Source organism: Spermophilus citellus (assembly GCF_964194105.1).
Source record: "Spermophilus citellus genome assembly, chromosome: 2".
Classification (NCBI taxonomy): Eukaryota; Metazoa; Chordata; class Mammalia; order Rodentia; family Sciuridae; genus Spermophilus; species Spermophilus citellus.
This window is the reverse complement of record NC_138183.1, coordinates 191,728,751-191,756,559: the sequence shown is the minus strand read 5'-3', so window position 1 is coordinate 191,756,559 and position 27,809 is coordinate 191,728,751. Positions and strand designations below refer to the sequence as shown.

The 27,809-nt window shown below is 56.0% G+C and overlaps 1 protein-coding gene and 2 long non-coding RNA genes across 5 annotated transcripts in view; 1 reads left to right on the top strand and 2 right to left on the bottom strand.

Moving 5' to 3' along the window:
- Window positions 1–27,809, bottom strand: part of LOC308630434 — a 244,593-nt gene that overhangs the window by 105,926 nt on the left and 110,858 nt on the right. The window lies entirely within an intron of this gene.
- WNT11 (Wnt family member 11) lies at window positions 13–20,043 on the bottom strand. 3 transcript variants are annotated; one of them, XM_081281601.1, is made up of 6 exons: window positions 19,784–20,043; window positions 16,003–16,185; window positions 9,640–9,875; window positions 7,459–7,736; window positions 4,458–4,750; window positions 42–792 (listed from the first exon to the last, which is right to left on the bottom strand). In XM_081281601.1, the coding sequence occupies exons 2-6, from the start codon at window positions 16,083–16,085 to the stop codon at window positions 618–620; spliced, it is 1,065 nt and encodes a 354-aa protein (XP_081137727.1). In that variant the 5' UTR covers window positions 16,086–16,185; window positions 19,784–20,043; the 3' UTR covers window positions 42–617. The 3 variants fall into 3 exon arrangements, with proteins under 3 accessions (XP_081137728.1, XP_081137727.1, XP_081137726.1); XM_081281600.1 differs by lacking the exon at window positions 19,784–20,043 and adding an exon at window positions 17,970–18,857; XM_081281602.1 differs by lacking the exons at window positions 16,003–16,185; window positions 19,784–20,043 and having other exon boundaries at window positions 13–792; window positions 7,623–7,736; window positions 9,640–9,773.
- On the top strand, window positions 20,608–25,928 carry LOC308642528. Its single transcript, XR_014020576.1, has 3 exons — window positions 20,608–20,731; window positions 24,819–24,915; window positions 25,716–25,928. It is a non-coding gene; the product is annotated as an uncharacterized lncRNA (long non-coding RNA).

The window sequence follows — 27,809 nt, the reverse complement described above, 5'->3', positions numbered from 1 at the left end:
AACTGCAGGGGCGGGCTGGGGCTCGCTCAGCATTTATTCCATACAGCTGTTTAAAAAGCTTGTTTAAAATATAATCATTATATATATATATATTTATATATATAAAATATATAAAGAGGAACTGAGGTGAGCCACCCCAAAGAAAAAGCTATGTTTTATAAATATTTCTGTAGCTCCCACATCCCAAAGGAGGAAGAAGAAGGAAAAAAAAACCCCGAAAAACATTTACAACCCAATCTAGTGGTTCCATGTGGTGGGCCGAGGGCCCCGCAGAACATTCCCAAAGGCTGATCTTCGTGGCCCCGAAAGGTCAAGTCCACACAGTCTCACCAGCCTCTTACCCTGGCTGCTTGGACCAGTCTGGAAGGCAGCGCGACACTCCAGGGCCTGGGGCTGCCAGGTTATTTTTAATCTTGTCGGCTCCTTTGATGTCTTGGCCCTCCTTCCAGAGTGACCAGGCCTTCTGTTCCTGGTGGCTTCCAAGTGGAGGCAAAACACAAGCCGCCTCCCGCGCCTGGCATCTGGAATTGGCATGGGAAAAGTCCAGGGGGTGCCTCCAGGCCCCGCCCGGCTGAGGGTCCGAGGAGTCCGCGCTCCTGCTGGGCGAGGGCGTGGCCTCACTTGCAGACGTAGCGCTCCACGGTGCGCTCGCAGCTGTGGCAGGTGACGTAGCAGCACCAGTGATACTTGCAGCGGCACCGCTCTACCACGCGGTCCGTGTAGGGGTTGTAGCCACGGCCACAGCACATGAGGTCGCAGCTGTCACTGCCGTTGGACGTCTTGTTGCACTGCCTGGGGGGTGGGAACGTGAGGTCAGTGAGTGCTCTATGGGTCGCCCAGGGCCCCACCTGCAAGCCTCCCCATGGACGTGGTTCTCTTGATCTCTGAGGAATTTGAAGTAATCCTCTTGCCTAGGGTATGTCTAATCCCCTCTATTCCCATTACCAAAATGATGGGGCTGTTTTGTTTCCTGGGAGGTGTCTCTGTTTCTTCTACTTCTAAATACCGAAAGGCTCCCCACACCAGTCAAATCGTCCTAACTTCACATTGAATTATATTATAATCGATGTGAGAGTCAAATTTACTTTCAGAATCTCAGGACAAATTCTGAAACACATAAAATGGCCTTGGGGGAGAGGTGAAGTGAGTTTGGCACACTGTGGAGGGAGAGAGGCTGCTGGCACTCAACTCCTAGGTGTCCCTCCAGAATTTTAACTTTCTGGAGGCCTGCAATGTCCTTGGGTTGGAGGGTGCTATTGTCCCCATTATCCAGATGAAGCAGGCTTGCCAAAGGGCAGAGGCCTAGGACTCCCACTTGGGTCCATGGACAAGCAGGGCTTACGTTCTTTCTGGCACCAGAGCCACTGCTCATGTCTCTCCCCTAAGACCAATGGCTCATTACTGTAGGATGAGGAGCCACCGAAGTTTCCTCTGAAGTGCACACACCCTTCTGCTGCTATCAGCTCCAGCTAGTCAAGAGACATCTGTTCAGATGGTCTCCTCTAGCGAGGCTGAGGCTGGAGAGGGAATGTTTTATGGGAACAGAGCAGCAGGAATCTGGGCACCAGGCAGAAACAAAAGGCTCCCACAGCCATGTGGACAGAGGCATCCCAGAATGCCCAAGGTGGCAAGCCCTAGAGATGACTGAGGCATCTCATCTCTCCTGGGTGCTCCGTGGTGCTGGGGATTGAACCCAGGGGCACTCTAGCACTGAGCTACATCCCCTTTTATATTTAACTTTATGTTGAGATAGGGTCTTGCTAACTTGTGATCCTCCTGCTTCAGCCTCCCAAGTCACTGGGATTCCAGGTATGCATCACTGTATCCAGCTAGCCAATCCTCATCTTTATGGATGAGGAAACTACAGCAGAGTATGAAGAGGGGACTTGCCCAAGGTCCCACAGGCTGAGCACAGGCTCTGCAAGAGTTCAGGAGGGAGGAGGGTCATCTAGGCTAACCCACATAAGATGAGCAGGCATCTAACCGGAAGAGGAGGGGAAGGGTGTTGGATAGAGGGAGCAGCCCAGGCAAAAGCAAAGAGCATGTGTCAGAATAGTGAGAGAACAGGTGGAAGGGTAGGGCTGGAGACAGGAAGGCCAGGAGGAGGCTGGCCTGAACTGGGCAGGGCCTTGGAGTGAGAGAGAGCTTGCGGGAGGGGACACCCTGGAGAGTCAGCAGGTGACTCAAATATGGAGCTGGGGGCAGGAGGCAGGAGGGAACACCAGGAAGATCACATGCCTTAGAGCCAGGCAGACCTGGATTCCAATACAGCTCTGCTCGTCACTGGCTGTGTGACTTAAGTAACTTAACCCTTATTTAGTCACTCAATACCCACAAGTCCCCTTATCCCTATCCAGCAGGTCTCTGGTTAACCACTCTACCCTCTGGAATAGGAAGGGGACAGAGTTTCTTTTTATTCCTTGACTGTTGACATGAAATTGTGCCTGGAATGGGAATTGGGAAGGTGGTGCCGTGGGGCTGGGGAAGATCCTGGGGGACGCCTGGGAGTAGTGGCACAGGCTGTGGGGGGGAGGGTGGGTTTCTGGGTGCAGGCCTCTGAAAGAATCATGAGAGGGCTGTGGTTTGGAATGCTGACAGCAGGTGAGGCCTCAGTTTCCCCAGCTCAGACGTGAGGAGCTGCAAGGCATTCTCCCCAAGGGAGCTGGCTCCAGAGTGCACAGGCTGGACTGCCACCAAGGCCTGGTCATGCAGCCCCTGCTCCCAAGGCCCCAGCCCCTAACCACACCTCCTGCTCCAGGAAGTCTTCTAGAAGCCCAGGCCAGGTCAGGGCCCCTCTGGGATCCCCTTACTCCTGGACACCTGAGGACTCTCCCCAGTTCCCAGGTAGGTGAACCACAGCTAACCTGAGATGCTAAGCCTGTTGGCACAGAGACACTGGGGCTGTTTGTTACTACAGCAAAAGCCAACCAGCACCAACCAGCACCAGGGCCTGCAAGGGCCATGGGGGAATGCCTGCAAGCCGGTGTGCTAAGAGAGCAGGCATGGTGCTGGCCTGTGGACCTCCCAACAGTGGTGGGAGACGGGCAGAAAGGAGAGAGACTGACAGCCCAGCACAGAGGAGATGCTGGGAAGTGAGACTGGAGCTCCATCTGGTTCAGGAAGATGAGCCTGAACCTCAGATTAGTACAGGCGCCAGGCTCACCCAGCTAGGAAGCTGTGCCCTTTCGCAACCCACACAGAGCCACTCACAGGTCCAGGGAGATCCTCTCTTCACTCTGGGGTCTTCAGTGGACTTTGTTTAGCCCCTCTGTGTTCTAGAACCTTCCTCCCTCTCCTTGCCCCCTCACACCCGCCCTGCAGCCTCAGCCCAGACTCTCGTTCCTTCCTGTCTCCCGGGCCTGACCCATTTCATCTCCACTCAGCCCAACCCCTCAATCTGGCCTCCAGATGGGGCCTGGGCCTCCTCACAGAGCCTGCTGCCCTGGCCTGTGGGGACAGAGCCCCCAAGCCACCCCCCTCCTGGAGACAGGAACGTGGGCCGCGGAGGAAGCAGATGCTGGCTGGGCACCAACTATGTGCCAGACGCGTTCCCAGACACCCGCTCTCAGTTCAATATTCCTCTAACCCCGCTGAACACCAGTTTTGTGGAATGCTATTAGGGGCTCCTTAATAAAAGAGTTCCCCAGCCAAGCACCTCTGGGAAACACTGCCTTAATCCAACCCTTCACTGGGGCTTCCTCAGGCCCTTCAATATGTCCTTGTGCCTGGTGCCTTGTGCACGGCCAAGGAGAGCTTCCCAGACATATCTGACCAGGGAGCTCTTTCTGTCCCCGTAACTCAAGACTAGCTTTCTCTCCACAAGGTGCTCACCTGGATCCTCACCAGTCCTGTCTCACAGCAGGTCTTCAGCCACCCCTGGCCCCTCCTCTCTCCTGTCCTGAGCTCCCTGTGGCAGCTGTGATTGACCAGCTATGGGGGACCCCAGCCCCAGCTCTAAAACTGGGTCCTTGGGAGAACATGGGAGAAGATGGGACTGGGGGAGGGCTTGCACATGTCAGGGGGCACAGGGTCATCCCTCTATAGAAGACAGGCAGACCACACTGTCCCCCAGTTCCTCAGACTGGTTGGGTGGCCCAGCTGGCCCCTGTGCCCACCTCCCTGGTGCCTCTCAGCTGATCACATCCCTTATCCTTCACCTGGTTACTTGACAAACATTTATTGAGCACCTGTTTTTCTGTTGGGAAGCCTCTCTCCTCTCTCGGTCATTGTCTCTGGCCATCTGGGGGAGAGGCGGCCGGGGGTCTCATGCCAGCCTCCACTGCCCACTTCTGGCCCTCCCAGAAGTGCTGCAGCGACCCTTGGATCTCTCATCTCCACTCAGCATTCCTGGGGCCTCCCCCTCCGCTGGGCAGGGGCTCCACTCCCCGGGTGCCAGTGGAGCCCCACCGTGTGTGGCCCCAGCCGAGTGCAGTGACCGCGGGGTGACCTGCCCTTACCTGTCCTGTGTGCCGTGGGAGCCCACCTTCTCGTTCTTCATGCAGAAGTCGGGGGAGCTCTGCAGATAGACGAGTTCTGAGTCCTTCACAGGCCGGATATCCAGGTCCTTGGGCACCAGGTGCTTGCGGGTGCCCATGGGTCGGTGAACTACCTTGGTGGCCGACAGGTAGCGGGTCTTGAGGTCAGCGGCCACGTCCCGCAGCTCCTGCAGCCCCTTCCAGCAGGTGCGGATGGAGCAGGAGCCAGACACCCCATGGCACTTACACTTCGTTTCCAAAGAGGCGCGTAGAGCCTGCAGACAGGGGGGACGTCGGGCTGGGCGGCCGGAGCCCCCTCCTTGGCCTGCCCAGGACCCTTGCCCCCCAGCATGTGGCTGGGCATTCTCACGAGACTCATGCCCAATGGCCTCCAAGGATGGACTGTTCGGCTCTAAAGTTTGGAGGTCTGTGAGTTGTGGTCCAACCCAGAGGTAGGAGGACAGCTGGGAGGGGCAGGAAAAGAGTAGCATTTGCAGAGACAACAGATGGCACTTATTAAGCACCTACTGTATACCAAGCATTCTAACACATGATACAGGTGAATCACCATCACAGCCCATCTAGGAGGTACCATTATCTCCCCCACTTTAAAGAGGCAATGAAGGCTCGGAGAGGTGAAGGTTTATGCCCAAGTTTGCACAGATAGAAAAATCATGAAGCTGGGATTTGAACCCAGGTTTGAGGGTGATTCCAAAAGCTGTGGGCTTTAATTGTTCCATGCCTTTTCTCTCCCACAAAACTTGGGCTTGCTAAATGCTTGCTGGGGACGGGGGAGGATAAAAAAGAAAGAATGGAAGGAAGGGAGTTGGGGAGGGATGGCGAGGAAGACAGGGAGGGAGAAGAGGCAGGGCGAGTGCTGGGGCGCCTCCTCCCCATCAGCCCTGGGCCAGCCATGGCTCTCCACTGCCAGTGCTTCTGCCCGGAAGACCCTTAGCAAGCATGGCACCCCTCAGCGTCACTACTCTGTCTTTTTCCATGCAAAGCAGGAACGCCATTTCTACCTTGCAGAGTGCCCTGGGATTCAGTGAGGTGATAGGTAATAAAGGGTTTGTGAATTATGAAAATAACAACCCTGTGGAAAGTGGGAGGCTTGGGCCTGGAGGCTCAGGTAGACTCTAGACCTGGCTTCAGGCTCAATGCAGCCCCATTTTCTCCCTGGGCCTCAGTTTCCCCATTTGTGCTTGAGGGGCAGGAGTTTGGTGCCATCTAAGGGCCTATGTGTGTGTGTGTGTGTGTGTGTGTGTGTGGTACCAGGGATTGAACTCAGGGGTACTCAAATCACTGAGCCACATCCCCAGCCCTTTTTTACATTTTATTTAGGGACAGGGTGTCACTGAGTTGCTTAGGGCCTCACTAAGTTGCTGAGGTGGCTTTGAACTCGTGATCCTCCTGCCTCAGCCTCCTAAGCCGCTAGGATCACAGATATGTGTCACCATGCTTGGCTAAGGGCCTTTTTATTCAGCTTTTTAACCCCCTTTTATTTTCACAGGACTCAAACCCCTACCTGGGCCTGGCCTCCCACCTGCCCTGTGCAAAGATCTACAAGGGTCATTGGTCACCTGTGCTCACCCCCTGCATCGGAGAGATGGGGAAACTAAGGCACCAAGTGGGCATGGAATTGCCTAAAATCACTCAGTAGCTAGGGAGGGAGCTGTTCAAGTTCCTAGAGCTCCTTCTCCCTCATGAGTGGTAGGATGTGGAGACTGAGGGAGTCCATTTTGGATGTAAAATCTGGAATTTGCTGAGCAGAACCTGAGGAGGGCACGGGGTTAAACAGCACAGCAGGCTTCGGCCTGGAGTCCTCAGAAGGTAAAGCAGACTTGGCCACCCCGTGCCAGTGCCAACCTGTGGCATTTACAATGTCATTCACTGCACTGGCAGGGAGGGGTTGGGGGTGCTGTGACCAGGGTGGCAGGAGGCCTGGGGCTGGCCCTGGGGTGGGCTGGGGCAGGCTCCTGCTGGGTCTCCATGGATAGGTGCAGGTCAGCAGAGCTGGGAGGCAGGACACAGACTCCCATACAAGCTCTGGGATTTGGCCTCAGTTTCCCAGATTGGGCAAGGATGGCCTGAACATTCTAGAAACCTCACATGAGGGAGATCTTTGAGAGGCACTGAAGCCTCTGGTCACAGAGTCCCACAAACTTGGGCTCCATTGCGCCTTGTGTCCTTGGCTGGGCCACTTAGGTAGGTTCTTTCTTCTTCACCTGGCATCTCTGAACCGCAGGGCTAAGGGGCATGTGAGACGCCATCTGTACATGACTCTGGCTGAGGAGCCCCTGGCTGTCTGGGGCCTCTTCCCATCTGTACAAAGGGGAGAACAGCTGCTGCCCCGAGTGGTTTACGGACCACAGGAAAGAAAATCAAGCATCTATCGCAGGGTTTGGACCATGGATTGGTGTCAAATGTGCTTGTTTGTTTTAATTTTTTTGAAACTAGAAAGGTCCATTGGTTCACTTGTGCTATTTTTTGTGCTATTAGATGAGGAATTAATGAAAAATTGATAATGATAGATGTTGGTGTGTGTTTTAGAGGTTGGAGTCGGCTTGGCTGGGGCTCCCTGTCCAATCCAAGGAGATGACTCCTTAGCCTAAGTTTCCATGGCTCCTGGTCCCTCCCAGGGCTGTGGAGCAAGGCACAGGGGAGCTGAGCACCCACGCACCATTTTATAGATGGGAACAATTGAGGCCAGAGAGGAAGTGACTGTCCAGCATCACCTCAGCCATTCAGAGCTCGTGACTCCCAGCTCAGGGCTCCTTCTGCTGGGACAAGCCAGATTCGGTGGACCTGAGGAGGAGGGACCAGCCAAGCCCCAAGCAGCTGGCTGGAGAGGGAAAAGCTGAGGGAGGCCGCAGGAGCATCAGGCGTGGGCAGTCAGGGCCCGTCCCCCGCCCCCCTCCAGGGGCACACCGACGGCCTTCTCTGGCCAATGGCACAAGCACACCATCCGGGGGTGGGTGGTTACCTGTCTCCCCACTTCACTGTTGTGTAGACGCATCAGTTTATTGGCTTGGGATCCTGTTTTTTTCACCTTCATAGGAGCATCGGAAAACTTGGCTCCCATGAGGAGCCCGTAGCTGAGGTTGTCCGCACATCCTCCCCAGCGGTTCCCAGGCCCGGGTGGCTCACCTGGGACGGGGCCGCAGGAGCAGCCGGGCAGGTCGCCAGAGGTGCAGGCCCGGGCGATGGAGTGGCTGATGGCGGCCGCCGACAGCGCATACACGAAGGCCGACTCCCGGGTCCCTGTGAGGTGGGAGGTGCAAGGTCACTTGGGGCAGGTGGTCCAGGGATAGGACAGGACCCAGGTCTGAGCTCCTCCTGCATCACCCCCACCCCACTGAGGGGTCAGACAGGGACAGGGTGGTGTAGATGGAGGATGGCACTAAGGCCATCAGTCTGTCAGTCTTATCCCTCAGGTGTCCCCAAAATACACCAGCTGGCTGGCGCGCTCCCCTCAGCCCCTGCACACCCACAGCTCACCCCACTCACATCCTACCAGGATCCTTCGCTCTAGAGAAGCAAAGGCCAGGCCCTGAGCTCCTCAAGGCACTCAGAGCCTGATGGGACAGGTGAGTGCACAGAGAGCCTGCTGAAGGTTGAATCACGTCCCCAAAAAAGGACATGTTCAAGTCCTGCCTCCTAGCGCCTGTGTGACCTTATTTAGAAATAGGATCTTTGCAAATGGCACCAAGCTAAGATGAAGTCGGACCACATCAAAGACCTTGAATCAGTGGCCAGTGCCCTTAGAGGAGAGGGGATTTGGGATCCATGACACACAGGGAGAATGCCAGGAGGGGACTCCTTCCTATGAGGTGTGGTGGCCCACAGTCCCCTCTGCGCCCAGGAGGAAGGGCTGAAGAACGTGGCAGATGGGGACTGTCATGCTGCAGCTGCGGGGATTGCCTGCAGCCACCAGAAGCTGCGAACAGGCAAGGAAGGAGCTTTCCCAGGGGCCCGCAGAGGAAGCAGACCCTGCCAAGGACTCGATTTCAGACTTCCAGGCTCCGGAACTGGGAGAGGGTACATTTTGGTTGTTTGAAGCCAGCCAGTCTGTGGCACACTGTCACAGCAGCCCAGGAAAGTAATCCGGGCAGAAGCAACGTGCCTTGGCTGGACACTGTCCCCCGGGTCCAAGCCCTGCTCCATCTCTTAACTGGCAGTCACTTCCCCTTCGGGAGCCTCAGTTTCCTTAGCCGCAGAGTACAGAGATAGTACCCCCGGCAGGCCCGTGCTGGCCCCCAGATAACTGAGGAGGAAGGAAGGAGGCCGCATCGAGTGCTACACAAACAGGAGCTGTCACTGCTTAGGATCCACAAGAGGAGTTATTATCACACAGTGGGGAGATAAGACCCACTTGGGTGTTTCTGTCTGTCAAAAGTCTCTCTATCATAGCCAGGTCCCCAACACCTGCCTCCTCCAGGAAGCCTGCTTCACAGATGTTCTGTCCCTAACCCCTGTGTGCACCCGCAAGACCCGCAATTTCCATCAGCTGAGCCTGGCACCAGGGTGCACGTCAGTAATTCCAGCAGCTTGGGAGGCTGAGGCAGGAGGATCACAAGGTTCAAAGCCAGCCTCAGCAACTTAGTGAGGCCCTAAGCAACTCAGTGAGGCCCTGTCTCAAAATAAAATACAAAAGGGGGGGGGGCTGGGGATGTGGCTCAGTGGTTAAATTCAATCCCCAGTACTCCTCACCCCCACAAAAAAAATTTCCATCGGCTGGTCTAGGATTGCCTGGGGCACACCTGCTACCTGAGGGTGGGCTCTACGGCCTTCTCACTGATATAGTCCCTGGCTGACCTTCAGGACCATGGGAACGACCTTGGGGCATGCTGTGAGCCTCCTGCTTCCTCCGCCCATGCTGTGGGGTGTGTGTGTACCTGTAGAGTCTCAGGCTCCCTGCACTGGCGTGTCACTCGACAGTGTTCACTCACTCGCTGGCTCACGCCTGAATGCCCGTACCTATGAATGACTCATGCACCCATCGGCCTGCCCAGCCGTGCCGGTCCGTCATCCACAGATCCACTCATCCATCCACGAGCCTGTGAATCCACCCATCCGTGAATCCACCCACCTATCCAAACACACCTAGATTCACGCCTGAATTCACTCACCCCCACCCGCGTGCTGTTGGCAGCTCCCGCCCTACCTCTCTCCAGGTCAAGCAGGTAGTTGGGGGCGAGCTCAATGGAGGAACAGTTCCAGCGCATGTCGGCGAAGGCCCTGCGGCAGGCCTTGGTGACCTCGCGGGCAGCGCGCACGATGGTATGCATGAGCTCCAGGTTGCTGCGGCACAGCTGGACCTGTGCAGACACCAGGCCCTCCAGCTGCTTGCAGTGCTGCGTCTGGTTCAGCGCCAGGGCGGCCGGCGTCTTGGACAGCGCCCTGCACACCGCCGAAAACGACCCATGGAAGAAAGACAGGGCTGTGAGGGGCCCTGTTGCCGCGGCTGGCCCTGCCGGCTCAGCTTTCCCCTCAGTGACTGGAGCTTTTCTTGGAGGGAGCCAGGAAAACCAGAGGTAAAGAGCCACAGATGGAGCAGCAGTTCCCCCTCCTACTCCTGTGTGACCTTGGGCACATTGTTTGCCCCCTCTGGACCTAAAGCCCTAACCATAACATAGGATCACAACCCCAACCCACCTGAGCCACATGACAATTGTACCAGCACTAAACGGGTTTGCAGCTCACAAAGCCCTCTCATCCCTTGCTATCCGGAGTTCTTACCGCAGCTGTGAATGATTTCTCTTTACTCAACATTCATTCAGCACTGAGCAGCTATGTGCCCAAAACTGTGCTAACTGCTAGATTATTATAATCATAATAATTACATATACTATTAATTGAGCATTTACTATATGCCCAGGATGAGTTAGGAGCTCTTTATCTTTTCATTTAATTACTAAACCCATTTGCTATGTCGTGAGGCCTGTAGCCAGGCAAAAGATTTGGACCCCTTCCCCAGATAAAATCAGCAAGCTGTCCACAAGGGTGATGGGGTGGGGGTGCAGGCGGCTAACAGGATGCCAGAGCCCTACAGAATGAGAGAATGCGCTTGGATGAGGAGGGAAGACTTCCAGGCAGAGGAAGAGGCAAGATCAAAGGCGCAGAGTGGCCCCAAGCCATGAGCAGGGACATGTTGGTGTGTTTGGACAGCAGCATCAGCACCAGTGGTCCACAGAGCCTTGTCAGACAGGGCTTCCTGACCTAACTGGATCAGTTCCAAGCTGCCTAGGCCTCGCCTTCTTGGGGTGCCTGTTGTCTAAACCCCCCAAGCTCTGACTGGGAGGGCTCTGTGCATGACAACACCACGGCCTCTGTGGGCTTTTGGTTGTTTACAGCCCCTCCAGCTCCTCCCAGCATCGGCTGTCCGTTTCCCAGTGAACAGAGCTCTCACTCCTTGGCTCAGGGGTCATCCTGGACCAGATTATCACATATGAGGACAGAGGCCCAGCCAGTGGTGGAGCTTCCCGGCATCCCCCTGTGAGTCGGTCTTCCCTCCCCAGCAGGCCCAGGCCCTCAGGGATGCGTGGGCCTCCTTCCTGGGCACCCTGCTCTGCACCAGCTGGCCCGAGCCTCCCTGCTCTTGCTCTTGCCAGTTTGTTCCTTTACTTTGAGCCTGTTTTCTCAGTTTTTTTAAATGGGAAGGATTGCATGAGTGACAGCAAATCAAACATGTGGCCTAATGGCAGGAGCACAGTGCGAGCTCATGCAGCGTGGGCTGCCGTCCATTCCCTGGGCTCCTGCTCCAGCCAAGAAGTGGGGTGACGGCTGATCCTGTCTCAGTGCAGGCAGTGCCTAAGTGCTGGGTGCCACAGCTCCAAAGGAGGGGAGCTCTGAGCTCCCAGGACCTGATGCTCATTGCCTGGGGCCCTGAGGACCCCGGCAGCCACTTTGGGTCTTAACTTCCATCTATGAAGTCATCAAGCAAGGGCCTCCCCAGCTAGCAGTGAGCAAGGTCCTATGAGGGAGGCCCCAGGGACCCACTGGCTGCGACAGGAGCAGCTGGCTGCAGTCTGCGGGGGGAGGCTTCACCCCTGGAAGCACCAGGCGGAGGCAGCAGACTCCACAGCAGAGGAGGCCCGCAGTCCTCTGGTAATTAGCGGTAATGACCGTTTCTAACTAAATCCCCCTTGGGGAGGTAATCAAGGACTAAGGCAGGAGGTGGGGGAGTCGCTGTGTGGATGTCTCCCCAGGCTTGCCTCCCTCCGCAGACCCCTAATTGGAAACATTTTGGTTTATCTAGGGGTGGGGCGTGGGGGAGAGGGTGGAAGAAAGGACAGGAGGGAACAGAGAGTTCACCCGGAGGCCTGTGCCAGGGTTCTGCAGGGGTGGCGGTGGGCAGCAGGCTTCTCTCACTCAGGATTCAGGGGTCCACTGGGACTGGCTCTGACAGAGGCTTGGTTCAAACTCTGGCTCAGTCACCACCTACCACGTGACCCTGCATGTTGCTACCCTTCTCCCAGCCCCATAGAACACATCCATAGTGTTCTATGCCCAGGACCGACACAGGCTCTGATGGCGGGGACATTTTAGGGTGACACAGGCTGGGCAAATGGCTTCACCTCTCCCCCATCGCCTGAGCCATGTACTCCCTCTCCTTTCCGCTACACCAGCCCATCTCTGCGCCTGGGTGGTCCTTCCCCCTCTGCCTCCTGCAGGGCCACGGCATCTGCCCAGCTTCCTCCAGTCTCCCCAGTGCCCACCCTGCCCAGCCTATCACTGAGTGGTCTTACTGAGGTTGTCAGCAGCCCTACCTTCACCTACCCAAGGTAAGGCCACCTCGCAAGAAGGGCCTCCATCCCTCTTGCCCAGGCACAGGGGCAGGCCATATGATGAGATCTTAGCCAAAGACCTACGGTCAGGCTTCGAGAGCCCCAGGGTCTCTGCCATTCTGCAGTCCATTCTTTATCAGATGCTTCGGTCACAGCTCTGGGCTCATGAGGCCTCAGAAGGGTCCCCACCAGCACATCCAGAATGTGGCCTGGCAGCTCCTGCCTCCCCCATGGAGAGATGGGATGAGGTCAACAGTCAGTGGCAGAGGCATCCTCAGGATAAGGAGGACCTTGGGCAGGGCTTTGGGTGGACATTAGGGGACAACAAATTTTGACCCAGTGGTTCTGCCTCTGTGGATCTGTTGACCCAGGGATGGGAAAGCGATGGAGTCTGAGGAGCTGGGGACTCTAACCTACCTGCCCAGCACCTTGGGCTTTCCTGGACTACACCTCATTCTGATGCTCACAGGCAGGGAGGGTGGAGCAAGAGCTGGGCTTCTGTCTAGCCCCCTGGATGGGCTTGGAGAACTCTTCCATCTGTGACAAGCAAGACTCCTCAGTTAGGCCCTAGGTTTAGGAACCGGGCTCCTCAGAAATGCTCCTCCTTCTCCAGCCACACCAGGCAGGGGACTGCAGCTGCCAGCCCAGGAAGAAGTCCCCAGGCCATATGGCAAGAGTCCTCCTATTCCTCCTAGGAATTTGTCCCAGGGCTTCACAGTCAAGAGGGACCAGGCCAGCTCCCTTCCTCCACTGTGTACCTGTGGTGACTAAGGGTGGTGAAGGCCTGGAACTTGCAGATGGAGCCCTACCTAGAGGAGACCTCCTAGACCTCAGAAGCTCCCTGCCCTGTCCCCACACGTGCTGACCCCTCTGTGTCCCATCCTGCAAGGAAGCCCCAACAGCCTCCATCAGATTTGACAATCGAAAAGCTAAAGGGCAGTGCCAGTTCCCAGGGTGCGAGTGGGAAAACTGAGGCCCAGAGAAGGGCAGGGCTTGCCCTGACCTGTGCACAGCCAATCATACAGATGGAGCTGGAACCCAGGCCTCCCAGGGCCAGGCGGGGGCTCCTCCCCTGCATGGCAGAGCTGGGGAGCTGAGGCTCTGAGAGGCTGAAGGGTTGCCTGGGGCTACGTTGGTAGAATGAGCCCAAGCTGAGACTCCCTCCTTCCACTTCACTTTGCAGCAGCTATGGCCCTTCTAGAGTTTCTTGGGACTCTTCCTTAAGAGGCCCCACCCCTGTGTGAGTGGCACAGGGAGGGCCTGTCTTCTCATGGGGCAACCCCACAGGTAATGGGACCACCCTCTGCCCTCCCTCACCCAGACAACCAAAGGGGTGGGTGCCCAGACCTCCCCCCAATACTTGCTGGTCTGGGGATCTCCAAGCACCTGACTTGAGAGGTAAGTTATAGGAGGGTCTCCAGGAAGCAGGTGCCTCCATCCTGACTACCATCCCACCTGCTCAGGCAGGTGAGCCCACCAGGTGAGCGTCCCAAGTTACTCAGCCACATCTGGTTTCAGATTCTGTGTCAAATGTCCCTTTCATCTACAAGTCACTTTCCAAAGTCCAGGGCAGCACTGCCCCAGGATTGCCCCAGGACAGCTGATCCTCCTGGATGAGTCCCCAGCATCCTGCTCCCACTGTACCACTGTGCTGGGGTTTCCCTACAGACACCCTGAACTAGCTGTGTGACCTTGCGTGAGTTATTTACCCTCTCTCTACCTTAATCTCCTTGTTTGTAAAAATGGTAGTGATGAGATTATCACCTGCCACATAAGAGCATTCACGAATTAAATGACCACAGCTCTTGGAGCCACATCTGGGGCACTTACTAGCAGGTGCTTATGGTTCCTGGTCTCTCCCAGCTTCCCTGAGGCAGGGTCCTGCCTCCTGCTATGCTCCTGCTGTTCCTCCCATCTGGGACACTGGCTTGGCCTTCCATCTCTGCCCATCAGAATCCTCCAGCCCAGCTGCAGTTACCTCCCTTGGGTGGAACTGACCACTCCTCCTCTGGGATCCTATGCTCCCTCCCAGGACAGCTCACAGCCCACCTTGCATTTTCACATGTCCCTCCCCACCAAGAGGCTGGGAGCTTCTTGAAGGCAGACACTGAGTGGGTAGCGCCTGGGCTACACAGTGCAGATAGCATGGGTTTCGCGCTGAGCCAGCTACCTGTCCTGCCATATGCCAGCTTGGAGGCCTGTGTGAATCACGCACTTCTCAGAGCTTCACTCCTGCCACCATAGGGCCTGGATGTTAGCAGTGCCCCCGTGTCTCACTGTGAACTACAAATGTCACCTAAGCCCAGTCAGTTCCAGGTCTCTGATGCTCTTTGTGCCCTCAGCAAATCTTCCCTTCCCCAGGACCTCATTTCCTTCTCCGTAAAATGGTGGCAGTGGGCGAAGGTGAGGGAGGATTCCCTCAATGACGGGGGTTCCTGCCCACAGGAAGAATCCTGATGCCTATGGCCAGAGGAAGGTGGTGGTTTCTCAAAGTTCATGAGGGGCAGCTGGGAGGAGCCTATGCCCCAGGGAGGGGAGACCACATGCCCAGGCCTCTCCTTACAAACAGGAAGCACCAGAAGACAGGGCTCCCCTCTTGAGTCATCAATTAATTGATAACTCAGTTCCAGAAGGGGCAGGGCCCATGACCTCCAGACTGTTTGCTGGCGGCCCAGCCGCTATCTCCCTGTGTTCCAGTTAATCCCCAAGCCCTCCTAGGGGCCCCTCCCAGCCCCCATAATCTGTTCCCTGCTGTCTTATCTGCATGGTTCGCTGCTGCTGCCCCTGCTCCAACTCCAGACCTGTGTCCTGTCCTGGACCTTCCCACCCTGGGAGTCTCCTCCACCATCATACTCTCCTCCCCACTGTGCCCTGCCTAACTATCTGCATGCAGCTCTGCAGTGGCAAGAGGGCAAGCCCTGGAAAATCTCCCCAGTGTCCCAAGTGTGTGACCCCACCAGGTGGCTTCTCCACCTCTGGGCCCCCACACCCCAGCACCGGTCTCTTCTAGGACACTTGGACACTTGTGGAGTTATTTACGGCCTGGGCTTATCTCTCCCAACCCAGAGGGCAGCTCCTCCAGCAAGGGGCCGGGTTTCACTTCTCTCTCTCCGCACCCATCTCTGTCCGGTGGGCTGCCCACGGAGAGGAGACCTGACCGTCTCCTATGGCCCCCTGACATTCATACCCAAAGGAACCCCTGTACATGTGCACAGCCGCTGACAGCTCAGAGGTTCTCCCCGAGCCTCTTTTCCCATGGAATCTAAGTGAGCTGAGTCTCCCCTCCTCTGAGGGAGGAAGACACTGAGGCTCTCAGAGGTAGAATGACACTTCCCCAAGGTCACCTAGGCGGAGAGGTCAAGAATGTCGTTGTGAACCCCCAGCTAGGGTCAACAGCCTGAGAAGGGAGACGATCTAGAGCTGGCCCCCTTGAGCGAGTGCGCCCCTCGACAAGGATGTCTTGAGGAGGCGTGTGACAGACACCTCGGTGGCTTTTGCGCAAACATCAGCGAGCCAGGACGGGACAATTCCATTGCCCACTGCTAAAGCCCTTGGAAAGGACGGCATTTTGCAGAGGAGGAAATCGAGGCTAAAGAAGAATGAATTCCTCACGACCCCCAAGTCATCTTGGACTCCCGGGTCTTGGCAAACTCGACCAATCCAGGAGACCCCTTTAGGCCCTCCCCTGCCCAAAACTCCCGCCCCGGGCCCGTCGGCGTGGAGGCGAGGTCCCTACTTACAGCCACTTGATGCCATAGCACACGCCGGTCTGGAGTGCCAGGGCGAAGAGCAGAGCCTCGCAGACCTGCGGCCGCGCCCTCATCGTCGCGCCGCGGGCACGCCCGGGGGTCGCACCCAGCAGAAGCCGCGCCGAAGTCCCGCCGCCTGCACTGCCACCGCCGCGGGTCCTGCGCGCACGCCGCCTGCAGTCGGGGAGAGGAGAGCGAGGCGGCGGGTTAAGGCGGCGCGCGGACGGGGAGGCGTTTTATTCAAATTACAAAGGAGGGGTCGGACCCGGGGAGGCCAAGCGCGCGGCCGGAGTCCTCTCCCGCCCGGCACGGCCCCGGGACCCGCTAGAGTCTGGCTCGAATTAGGTGCGGCCACAGCGCGGCCGAGGGCGTGTCCACCTAGCGCAGCGCCGGCCGCCCAAGAAGGGCAGGAGGCTACAGAACCAGAGTCGCTGGGAGAGACCAGGCGCAGTGACAGCGAGAGGGAGAGACAGGCTCAGAGAACGAGGCTGAAAGCCGTAGAGGGAGAAACTGGACAGACCTACAGACCCAGGGACGGAAACAAGAGGGGTCCCGGCTGGAGACAGCAGCTTCGGGGCCTGGGATCCGGGTTCTTATCTCCGAACTATTGATTAGTAGCTTAATTATGACCTTGGCGATTCTCCTGAACCCTTCTGTAAACTGGGGTGATTTGGGCACAGTTCACTTTTTATAAGGAACGTTCTCCTAACATGATAGCCTTTGCTCCTCTCGGCAGCCCATCTCACAGATGAGAAAACTGAGGCCACAAGATGTGAAACAGGCTGTTCCAGTGAGCCGTCTGTACTCGGTGTTCTGTTCTCAGGTCTACCGGTGTCCCGTGAGATCAAGCGAGTGAGAAGTCAGGAAATGGCAAAGTTCTTTATAAAGCAATAGTGAATCAGGGTCTTGAATCTCCGAGTTCCTATTTGGTGGATCCACTTTGGAGGGCAAGAGAGAGTGAGGTGCGTGGCCAGGCTCCAGGAGGGTCCACGCGGCCTTGGCAGAGCCCGGTAGCTCGCCGAGCCGGCACGATGCTGCCTCACACCGCCAGGCGGCGTCCCAGGGCCGCGCAGCTGCTGCCACCCCGCCCGCTCACAATCCGCAGAGCTGCTTTCTGCAGCTTTCTCCCCTCTTCATTCTCACCTCATTAACTCCCTTCCCAGCTTCTCCCAAATTTACCAACACCTGGCGTTCGCCTGGAGTCCTACACAGCCCCAGCAGCCCCTTTCCCCTCCGAGGAGCAGAGACAAAGGGATTCCTTTCTAAAGGAATTGCAGAGTTAGAAAAAGGAGGAGCCCGACTGGGGGTGGGGGGTCGCTAGAAGAGAAAGAGTTCTCGTCTGGCACGGTGAGCTTGGGCAAAGCCTCAAACACCTCCAGCCTCAGTTTCCCTTTCTGTAAAATCAAGGGACTGAACTTCACACATCTGCTGAGGTCTTTTCAACCTCCCAATCCTCTTTTGAGTCTTTGAACCTCCCTCTGCCGGTTTCCATTATTACGTATACTTGTGTAGTATGTGCTAGTACATGTGTGCCATAAGCAAGGAGAGAGAGAGAGAGAGAGAGAGAGAGAGAGAGAGAGAGAGAGAGAGAGAGAGAGAGAAAGGAAAGGCAAGAGGAAAGGCAAGGAGAAAACTCCAAATTACTTTTTTTCCCTCCTCTACAGAGTCCCCCAGCTAAGCGCCCAGCACAGTGGCGCTCGGTGACAGCAGGGTTATGGGTGTAGCTGAACCCCTCCTTCCACCTAGTCTACATCCGAATCCTTTGTCTTACTAGTCCTGGAAGTTTACCGCACTCCTCAGAACGAGAAAAATATCTGCTGATTGGGGGAGGGGATCAAAATTCCAGTCACCGTTTCTCCTCTCCGCCCCCTGAAGTGTGGGCTCTCCCCCACGGCGCCCAGCATAACTGGGTGGGGAGGGCCCAAGGGCTGCACAAGGAAGAAGGCGCGCAGACTTACAGCGGAGGATCAGTGTCCAGCCCAACTCTCCTAGGGAGAGGAGAGACCGCCCAGGTCACACGGTGCACCGGGACCTAGGCCTGCAGCAACTCTCTGCTCTTTCCGAGTGGCTTCGACAGTTCTAGGTTTCCTCTGGCGCTCCACCTCGTCGCTGGTGGAGGAAGTTTTTGGCCTGGGCCTCTGGGTCCTGACGGATATTCCCGTCCCGAGTAAGAACCTCCAGGACAGCCACACGGGCGGCTGGGTCACCCTCAACCTAAGCCCTGCGGGTCAGAGCGCACTCGCCTCTCGGAGTCCCCGGCCCGCCAGGGGGCGCTAAGCCGGGGTTCAAGGTGGGATCTATTAACTGTCTCCCCAGCGGTGAGACTTTGGGCAATTCTCCTCCTCTTCCTGGGTCCGGGTGTCCTCGTCTGAGGGTGGGATGACGTGTGGAATGAGTCCCCTCTCCGTTCCGGTATTTCTTTAAGACATCTACGTGCCTTGATCAGTCCTGATCACTTGCTTCAGGCCCTGCGCGGAGCCTCGTTAGGGGCCAGGCGCGTAGTAGTGCGCTCGCGTTAAAGTGCGGGGTCTGCAGAGACAGAGGTCCTTTCCTCCCTCCTCCTGGAGAATAGGTCCAAGCTACCCAACCTGCAGCAGGTGGAGAAGGGGACCGCCACGGCTGTGCACACGCTGGACACCGTGAGCGCAGTGCCGACAACAGGTGGTCATGTCTCGCGCCGTGGAGGTCTCTGGAACCTCGCCTCTAGGGCAGCCTACGCTCTGAGCTTAAGGAGGCGAGGATTTGCATAGCCTCCCTTACCCCGACACGCCGGTGCTGGGCCCGGAGCGAGCGCCGCGACCAGGGGCAGTGTCTACGCTGCACGGAAGGTCCGCACTGGCGGGTCCAGCCTCGGGTAGTGCAGCCCTCAAAGTGGACCGGGTGAGCCACGGCTTCAAGGTTACCTGGAGAAGTATAGCAAGGCAGCAACCGCCACCGGGCTTTTACCCCAGTCCCGAGTCTTTCGGGATATGTCTGCTCAGCTGCGGCCGCTGCGCAGCGTCACCGCGGAGATTCGGTGTTTTGGAAGTGGAAGAGGAGGGTGGGGAGCTTGGGATCCCTACACCGGAGCTCGACTTTGCGTACCCCAGGTCCATGACGGACCAGGAGACACCGCAGCGCCGGGTATGGGGGTTGTGGCGGGAGGTGTGGGCTCCTGCGCGAACTCAGCCAGATGTTCGGGGTGGCTCCAGATGTGCCGCGGGGCAGGGGTCAGGTCTCTCCTCCTCCCCAACCCCCATCCTGGAACTCAGGTCTGTAAACAAACTCGGTTTTTGCCTTACCCCGGTTGCCTTTGGAAGTTCTCAAAACAAGGCATCCGTCCCCCATCCTCCAATTTGGTAGGAGCTGCCGAATTTCTCTGCCTTTTGCTACCCTCTCCCGCCTCGCACACACTCCCTTTGCCGAGGGATCCAAGTCCCCCACCCCCGGGATGGCTCGGGCATGAGCTCATCAGCAGGCTGACTAGAAGGGAGGGGGTCGAGTCCCGGAGTGGGGGACAGGGCCAGGAAAGGTCCGTGAGGGCCCTAGGAACTGCGCAGCCCACCCCATCCCGCAACCACTCTCAAGTCAGGTACCGAAGCTGCGCTGCGCAAGCGAAATTCCTAGGACTGCCGCGGAAGAGAGGTATGGAGGACATGCTGTGCTTGCCTGGGAATGGGTGCCCAAGGGGGTCGTGGCGGGTGCTAGAAGAGCGGTCCCCTCGGACTCGGGCGCCCCCAGCCTTAGCAGATCCCCGCTGAGTGTCTGCCGGCTGCCCACAACCACTGCTCACCTCTCAGGGCGCTCTCCGCGCGCGCTCTGCGTGCCCCGCTGTCCAGATGGGTCTCGAGAGGCGAGCGCGGCCCCTAGTGGACCCGAGCGCACTTCGGCAGAGCGAGCAGCGAGGACGCCCTCACTGTGGAGCGGCTGGAAAAGAAGCCCGAGGATACCCGCAAACGGAGATCGACTGGCGTGCAGCAGGAACCGTGGCGCGGAGCCGGGCTGCTTTCTGCTGGGCTCAGCGCCTGGGCCCTGCACTCATTTGCTCGCTGGAGCTCTCCCCTTCGCCGGGCGCGTTCTGCAGCGCGGGCCGCCCCAAACTGCTTTATAAGGCGCGGGCAGCCTCTTTGATCCGCCCACGTCAGCGCGCCGAACCCCACCGGGTGGCTCCGGCGGCGCGCTGGGGGCGGGGGCGGGGTCCCTGCGGATGCTAAGGACTTGCGGCGCGGCCGGCGGCTCGAAAAGACTTCGCGGCCCGTTGAGGTACAAAAGGGGTCTTGCTCATCACAGCTAGCGTTTACTAAGCGTGACCGCTGCGTGCCTACTGAGTGCCAGCCGAGCGCCGGGCCCAGGTAAGGCCCATCTCCAATCCTCGCAGAAACCCGGCAAAGGAACTTCGACCCCAGACAAAGTCCATCTTAGGTCCCAGTCTGGAACTCCAGCATCACTAGGGTGCTCATCTCGCAGCTTGGCTGCTGATGACGTCCGCGGTCTTGAGACTCTGGCTGGTGTCCATTCCTGGTCTCTCGTGGGGCCATCTCTTTAGGCCTCTGGAACCAGTTAAATGATCCTGCCCTCCCAGGAGAAAAGAGGCGCCGTGACTCTGCTCTGCAAGGGTGTTTTAAACCTTAGGCTTCATTCCTGGCTTCTGTCTGGGAATCCCAGCTGCTGGGGCAACTGTTGGGGAGTCTTCTAGCGCATTCCCCATAGTGGGTCCCAGCTGAGGACCGAGTTTCAGAAGGTAAACGACACTATGGAAGACTTCCTATGAAGCTAGCCCAGCTAGGGGTTGGAGTCACTTCCTCCTTCCCCTGGCCTCCCCTGGCCTGGCCTATAGCTAACTCTAACTTCTCCAACGTCCCCTCCTCAGTGATTCTAGCTGCCCTTTGGGTGCTGTGGTGCCATCCTCTTCTGTCTTCTCCTCCTTCTAGGGGCTCCAATCGCAGAATGTGCTCAAGGATAATCTAGCTCATTAGTAGAAAGGAAAATGGAGACCTAGAAAGGACTTGTCTCCCCCCCCCCCCCCGCTCTTTTCCTCATTCTTTCCAGCTGCCCAATACCTGGCCACAGGTACCTCCACATGCAACACACACCTGGGCCCACAATGTCTATAGCAAACTCCCAGCCAAACAAATACTACCCCAGTTCTACAGCCAGTCCCTCTTTCCACACAGGGCTGAGACACATTACCACAAATGGTTACAGGTTCACTACGTGGGAGATGCTTAGACACATCATATGCCCACGCACACTCAGGAGCACACAGGTGTGAAGTGGCTGTACACATGTCATTAGGATGAGGCTGAATCTATAGACGGCCCCCTACCAGTTCAGGCACAAACACAAGTTTCCACACATGCAGTCAGAACTCACACATAGCTCTCAAGCATGCAGAAAATGCACACGTACTCCTGCACACGGTCATGGGGATATCCTTGTGAACACATCCCCATCTCCCATCCCAGAGCACTGGGGTCAATCTCATTATAAAAGAAGTGGGAAAATAGTGGGGCTTTGGGTGGCGTATTTAGGAGGTAAAGGAGGAGCAAGGCTATTGCCCCTGAGAGGTTGGCAACAAAGTTCTTTGGGGGCTCAAGAATGTCCTTAGCTCCCCTGCCCCTGTATTTTGGCCACCATGATCAACTGGTGAGAACCATTCCAGGTGGCCTGTCTGATTAGGATGCACTCTGTCTGCTCAGTTGAGAAGCTAAGTTAGTAGCCCCCACACATTGGTAAGGAGCGCTTCTGCCAAAAATCCCCTTCTGGTTCCCAGCTGGAGTAAAAACTGAAAACAATCATAATATAGACTTTGGGTTCCAATATAGATTTTGTCTGATTTTATTTTTAGGTGTGTGATATTCAGCAAGTTGTATAAATTCCTGGAGACTTATAATACAATCCCACAAAATGTTCTATGTCCTCCATAACTAAGATTAGTATTCCCATTTCACAGACTTGAAAGCTGAGACTCAAAGAGGAAGTGCTGACAACTGTAGGAATGGGAATTAGAAGCCAGATCCCTCCAGCTCAGAGTCTACTGCAGCTGTGGCTCACAGTAAACAAAGGGGAAGAGGAATAATGACTTTCCATGGTCTCATGGCAGTTTAGGGAGGCCAGGAGATGATCCCAGAACTTTTGAAGCCCAAGCCTGACCCCTCCTAGCCCTTCCCAGCTCCCCAGTTAGTCTAGTTGATGAAGATCCAGGCTCAGCTAGGGCTGGAAACCCTGTCCTGGGGGAGGGGGAAGGAGAGAGGGCTATGAGGAAGTGGTCCCAAAAGCTTGGATTGAAAGCCAAAGGGTGCGGAGGTGCGGGGTGGGGGGGGTGGGGGGGGCAGGGGGTGGGGGGGGTGGCCCACACCTGTAATCCCAACCACTCAGGAGGCCGAGGCAGGAGGATCATGAGTTCTAGGTCAGCCTCAGCAATTTAGACAGACTCTGTCTTGAAATAAAAAAATACAAAGGGCTGGGGATGTGGCTCAGTGGTAAAGCACTCCTGGGTTAGATCCCCAATACCAAAAAATAAAAACAAAAAAGGCCAAGGGCACAAGAGCAAGGGTCTGTCCCTCCCTGTACTCCAGTCTCTCCACTGTACAATAGGAGCACTTTAGCAGGGGATTCCCTGAGACATCTGTGAGAGGATTTCTTTTCATCGTTAGAACCCACTGACCTTTCCATTTCCTTTCCCTCCTCCTTCCCTCTGTCCAGCTTTTGCTGTGTGGCAGGCCTGTGCTGGCCACTGGGCTTCAGGCTCCTCTTGGAGGGGAGGAGGTCCCGGCGGGGCAGGGCAGGGCAAGCCCGCTCTCGGCAGTAGCTGCTGTGGGATGAATACCTCTCCTCCGTCACCCCCAGTGATTCTGGTTATCTGATTGCCCAGTCGTGCTGAGGGCTTCCTGCTAGCCAGAATCTCAGTCCCTGCCATTGGATATGTTTCCAGCACCGACCCTTCATATGCCCTGCCTAGGGAGGCACCCAGGCTGAAAGGACATGGGGGCGAGGGGGTGAGGGCAGCCATAGTTCCCTTCACCGTGCTGACCTCTATTGACCCCTCTTTCTCCTCAGCTTCCTTCCCTGGAGGCCAAAGCTTCGGTGGAGATGCGGAGGGGGGGGGGCAGTTGGCTGTTTTCAGGGGCCCTGGTTGGGGGGCTAGGAGAACTGGCTCTAGTGTGGACCTCTTCCGCTGATTTGCTCTGTGATAGCAGGTAGACTTTTGTTCTCTGAGCTCCAGTCACCTGTCTGTAGGTGAAGGACTGAACTAGAAAGACTCCAAGGGATTTTTTTGGCTCAACCCAAGTCTTAGTCTCTGACTCTGACCTGTGTCATAGGATGGGCCATGAATGTGAAAGAAGAAACCTCAGATACACTCCCTCCCCCTTTCCTGACCCTAGGCCCCCCACAAGTACTGGCTTCTGAGAATTTTTTTTTTTCTTTTTGCTACCAGGGATTGAACTCAGGGGCACTTTGCTGAGGCTGGCTTTGAATTCATGATCCTCCTGCCTCAGCCTCCTGAGCCGCTGGGTTATAGATGTGCACTGCTGTGCCTGGCCCGTGGGGATATTTTTGAGAACGTGTTCAGTGGGATATATCATGGTATTTTTGTTTTTGTTTTGCAGTACTAGGTATTAAATCTAGGCCTCACACATGCTAGACAAGCACTTTACTACTGAGCCACTTCCCCAGCTCTTTTCTTCTTTTTTCTTCTCTCTTTCTTTCTTTTTTTTTTAAAGATGGACACAATATCTTTATTTTCAATTATTTTTTTTATTTTTTATGTGGTGCTGAAGATCGAACCCAGGGTCTCACGTGGGTGACACAAGCGCTCTATCACTGAGCTACAACCCCAGCCCTTTTCTTTTTTGCTACCAAGGATTGAACTCAGGGGCACTTGACCACTGAGCCACATCCCCAGCCCTATTTTGTATTTTATTGAGAGACAGGGCCTCACTGAGTTGCTTAGCGCCTCGATTTTACTGAGGCTGGCTTTGAACTCATGATCCTCCTGCCTCAGCCTCCTAAGCCACTGGGATTACAGTGATCCTGACTCCCAGAAGCATTTTTAAAGAACCCTGATCTTGATCCTGGACAAAACTGGCAGAAGCCCTCATCACCACCTCCCAGGTGGACAGAGAGAGACTGAAGGGTGCGGTTCCCAGCACCAGAGTGCTTTGAGAAAGGCCTGCCCGTGAAGCCAGATGAACAGGGTCTGAGCAGAGCAGCCCAGCCCACTGTCTCTATGATACCAGATGGGGCAGGGAGAGGGACTAAACAGTAACAGGTGTGCCATCAGAGCTTCTGGGCCTGGGTTCAGATTTACATCCTCTGTTTAAGCATTTGGGACTCCAGGGATGGAGATGTCACTGGGCAGCTAGAATCCTTGTCTCATCCTTAGCACAATAGGAAAATCACTAACTCCTTCCCTCCCCGTATTACTGGGAGATAACAGGATAGGGAAGCTCCCCCATGTGCTGGCAGGTCCTGCGTGCAGGCATTGCTCTGTGGCTGAGCTGACCCAGCCCCAGGCCTGCTGGGTAGCGTGTGCAAGATCCCTCAGCCCTTGAGTGAGCTCAGCTGCATGCTCAGGTCTGTGGGCAGGTCCTCCTCCTCCTCCTCAGGGACCTCAGGGGAGGTATTGTTATTTTACAGCGCTCTGGAGCAGCCTGGGGCAGGGGCTGGTGGAGAGGTTTCTTTCCTGGGTGCACATAACAAAACACCACCCGTCATGTCTGCTGAGGGTGTCACTTCTGAAAGGCTGCTTTCAGCTCTTGGGTGTTTAATCTTGGTGGTGGTGGCTGCTCAGGAGACAATGTTTGTGTTTCTCTGTCTTCTTTCAGCTCCAGGAGAGAAATCCCACTGCAATTGATTTAAACACAAGAACTGCTAACTGGCTGTTCCTCTGCAGGAGACATCAGGGTGGCTGGTGACCTGAAGGTAGAGCCGTGCTTGCCAGGGCCTCCAGAACACCATGTGTCTAATACTCATTTCTGTTTCTTTTTTTTTTTAAAGAGACAGTGAGAGCTGCTCTAGAGCCCATCTGGCTGGGCTCCTCACTGGGGGCACATCAGCCTGCCCCAAAAGTCCCAGTTAGAAATTCCACTGAGAGGAGACCTGTCTTCTGGGTTCTCTGTATCAGTCCCTGGGAAGGGGCTGATTGGCTCCTTAAGTCACATGCCCTCCCTTTGAGTGACAGAGGATATTGCCATGGGGCACTGCCCTGGGAATTGCCAGGGGTTTCCTGTTACCAGAAGACAAGGAATAGAAAGCAATGGGTCACTGAGGCGTGTGTCTGGGTGGTGGCTTCTTCTATGACTGGACTTCTACTTCTCTGATTTGAACACAAGTCAGTGTCTCTGTGCCTAGAGGAAGAGGGGAAATGTCATCCAAGTTTTGCCCCCCCACCATGCCCAGTGCCCTCACTGTACACACAGAGGTTGCATGAGACAGGGAAATTAGGTTCCTGACACCCAGCCTGGAAGCCCTGCAGTCATGTCACTGGCTCTAAACCCTTTCTGGGGAGGCCAGTGAGATAGCTTTTTAATATCACCGATATCTCCCATCCCAGGACACACAGAACGTGAGTACATCCAAAGGCAAAATCTATTCCCCCACCCCTCATGGGTGGCCTCATGATTTGCTTGTCCAGCAGGGATGGCAGAAGGCAAGCTCGCTCTCTCTGTGTCTGTGAGCCCAAGTCTCAGGGAACTTACAGCTTCTCTCCCACTTTCTCGAAGCCCAGCCCAGCTGCAGTGAGAAGCCCAGGCTGGGCTACTGAATGATGAGTTTGGTGCAGAGAGAGGCCTGCTGTCCTCACCCAACCCAGTCCTGGCTGACCCACCCGTCACATGAAGCCACACCAGTCAGCTCAGTGAGGTCGGCTGGACGTCCCAGCCAGTCCCAGGAGCAGAAGAACCCATCATCGTTTCAAGCCACTAAGTCTTGCCTGGTTTATTGTGTAGCAGTGGAGACATGAAGCAGCCAGGCTTAAAGAGTGAAAAGGTTAACAATATGTATTAATTTGAATTTGTCCAATGTCATTTCTCAATCTGAGAGGCGGGCGACCCCCTCTTAGATCCCTGAGGTTCTGACCTTCAGAGTCCCTGTAATGTCACCAGTGATCTGGGAGCAGCATGGGGTCCATGATGGCTCTGTCATCTACTACTGCATCCCCAGTAACACATCAATGCAGAGGACACCTGCTACTCCTCTAGACTGCCACACAAATGCCAAGCCCCTGCTTTCATACCCCAGGACAGTTTCTTCCATTACTGAGTGACTCTATCTGGAAGAGAATCCTCCTTCCACAAGAACAAAGACCCACATCATTCCCTCTGGGACCCAGATTCTCTCCCTGAGGTCCCCTCTCCTATCCCACAGCCCTGAGTGCATCATAGTTGTCCCTAGCATTTGCAAAGCAGCACAATCTCACTCGATAGCAAGTTTTTTCATGTACCTGTGCCCAGGCCTTACAGGAAGTGTGTCCACCAGGGTCTAAACCAGTGCAAGCTCCATGACCACCGTTAGGGGCTTTGGCACCAACCCAGCCTCTTGGCACCAACCCAGCAGGGCACTAGACTCTCCCACCCAGTAAGTCTACTCTGTGTGGAAGACACTCCTGTCTTAGCCTCAGTTTTCTCACCTGGAAAACAGAAGTGAAATTTACTGCCCAGGGTTGCCACTGGGCCTAAAGGGGAGATGATGGATGTGGAGTGTCAGGGATGGAATTGGTCCTTGATAAAGGTTAGTTCCTCTTCTGCCAGGTACATAAACTGTTCCAGATGGAAAGCTCATCTATGCTTAGCATTCATGTCTGTATAAATAATGTGCAGGTGGGGGAGGAACCATCAGGTGGCCTGGGCGGGGGTGGGGGAGGGTCCCATCAGGGAGAGCAGGGGGAGCAAAGACTAGAGAAAACCGTGTGCTAGGGAAGGGCCAGGGAGCGGTGGGTGGCTAGGAGCTGCCAGTGCTTGAAGAGTGACAGGAGGGAAAAGGGAGGGGAGGACCAGCCCTGCGGTGGGCTGCCAAGGGAGACAAGGAGAGGTCAGGAGGGGGAGGAGCAAGGTCAGATGCGGGACTCTAGTCTGGGGCAGGTCTGGGGCTTCACCGGGAGGTGAGGCCAGAGGGATTCCTGGGAGTCTGTTAGGGTGGCAGCAGGAGAATTTTGTGCATGCCGCAGGGAGGGGACAGGGGGAGGGGGCAGCTGGCGTGGGAAGCAGGGCGCTAGACTCTCCCACCCAGTAAGTCTACTCTGAATCTTCAGGTCCTATAGGGAAAAGCATCTTTTCAATTTAGGAACAGATTGTGAGGGAGATCAGAGAAGACCTGGGTCACATCTGCAGCCAGATATATTCAAGGTAGACCGCTGGAGAGACTAACCTTACTTGTCTGTCTGGTGGGGATTTAAAGAGGTCCCTTCAGAGTCTGCTCATTTTCTTAGCCTTCATGGACCTCAGGCTGAGCCGCACAGTTCCCTGCTACAGTTACGGTTTCTTCTGAACCTTGCAGCTTCCTTGAGAAAGCCGAGTGCTGGGCAAACACTATTAGCCTTATTTTGAAGATAGGGAGACCAAGGTGGGCCCGGAGATGGGAAGCCACTTATCCAAGACCACATAGCAGGTGCGTGGCAGGGCGGGGCTGCTGCGTCCCTAAACTCTGTCCATGGCCTTGTGGGACAGAGCAGGATGTTTTTGCCTGCTTGATGTGAGGAGTGTGGGGAGCCAGAGGAGGTGGACAGCTGTCAGCCGACAGTACTTAACCCAAACTGACAATCTAATTGTGACAACGTGGATGAGGTACAGTTATGCACAAGGAAATCCAGACGCTCTGGG

Bases quoted from the DNA above. Each gene is read 5' to 3' on its own strand.
- WNT11 (XM_081281601.1), bottom strand. From the start codon at position 16,085: ATGAGGGCGCGGCCGCAGGTCTGCGAGGCTCTGCTCTTCGCCCTGGCA. The intron at 4,751-7,458 runs GTAACCACCCAC...CCCTGTCTGCAG, and splicing joins ACAGTGAAGTGGGGAGACAG to GCTCTACGCGCCTCTTTGGA. The intron at 793-4,457 runs GTAAGGGCAGGT...CCCACCCCCCAG, and splicing joins TCCCACGGCACACAGGACAG to GCAGTGCAACAAGACGTCCA.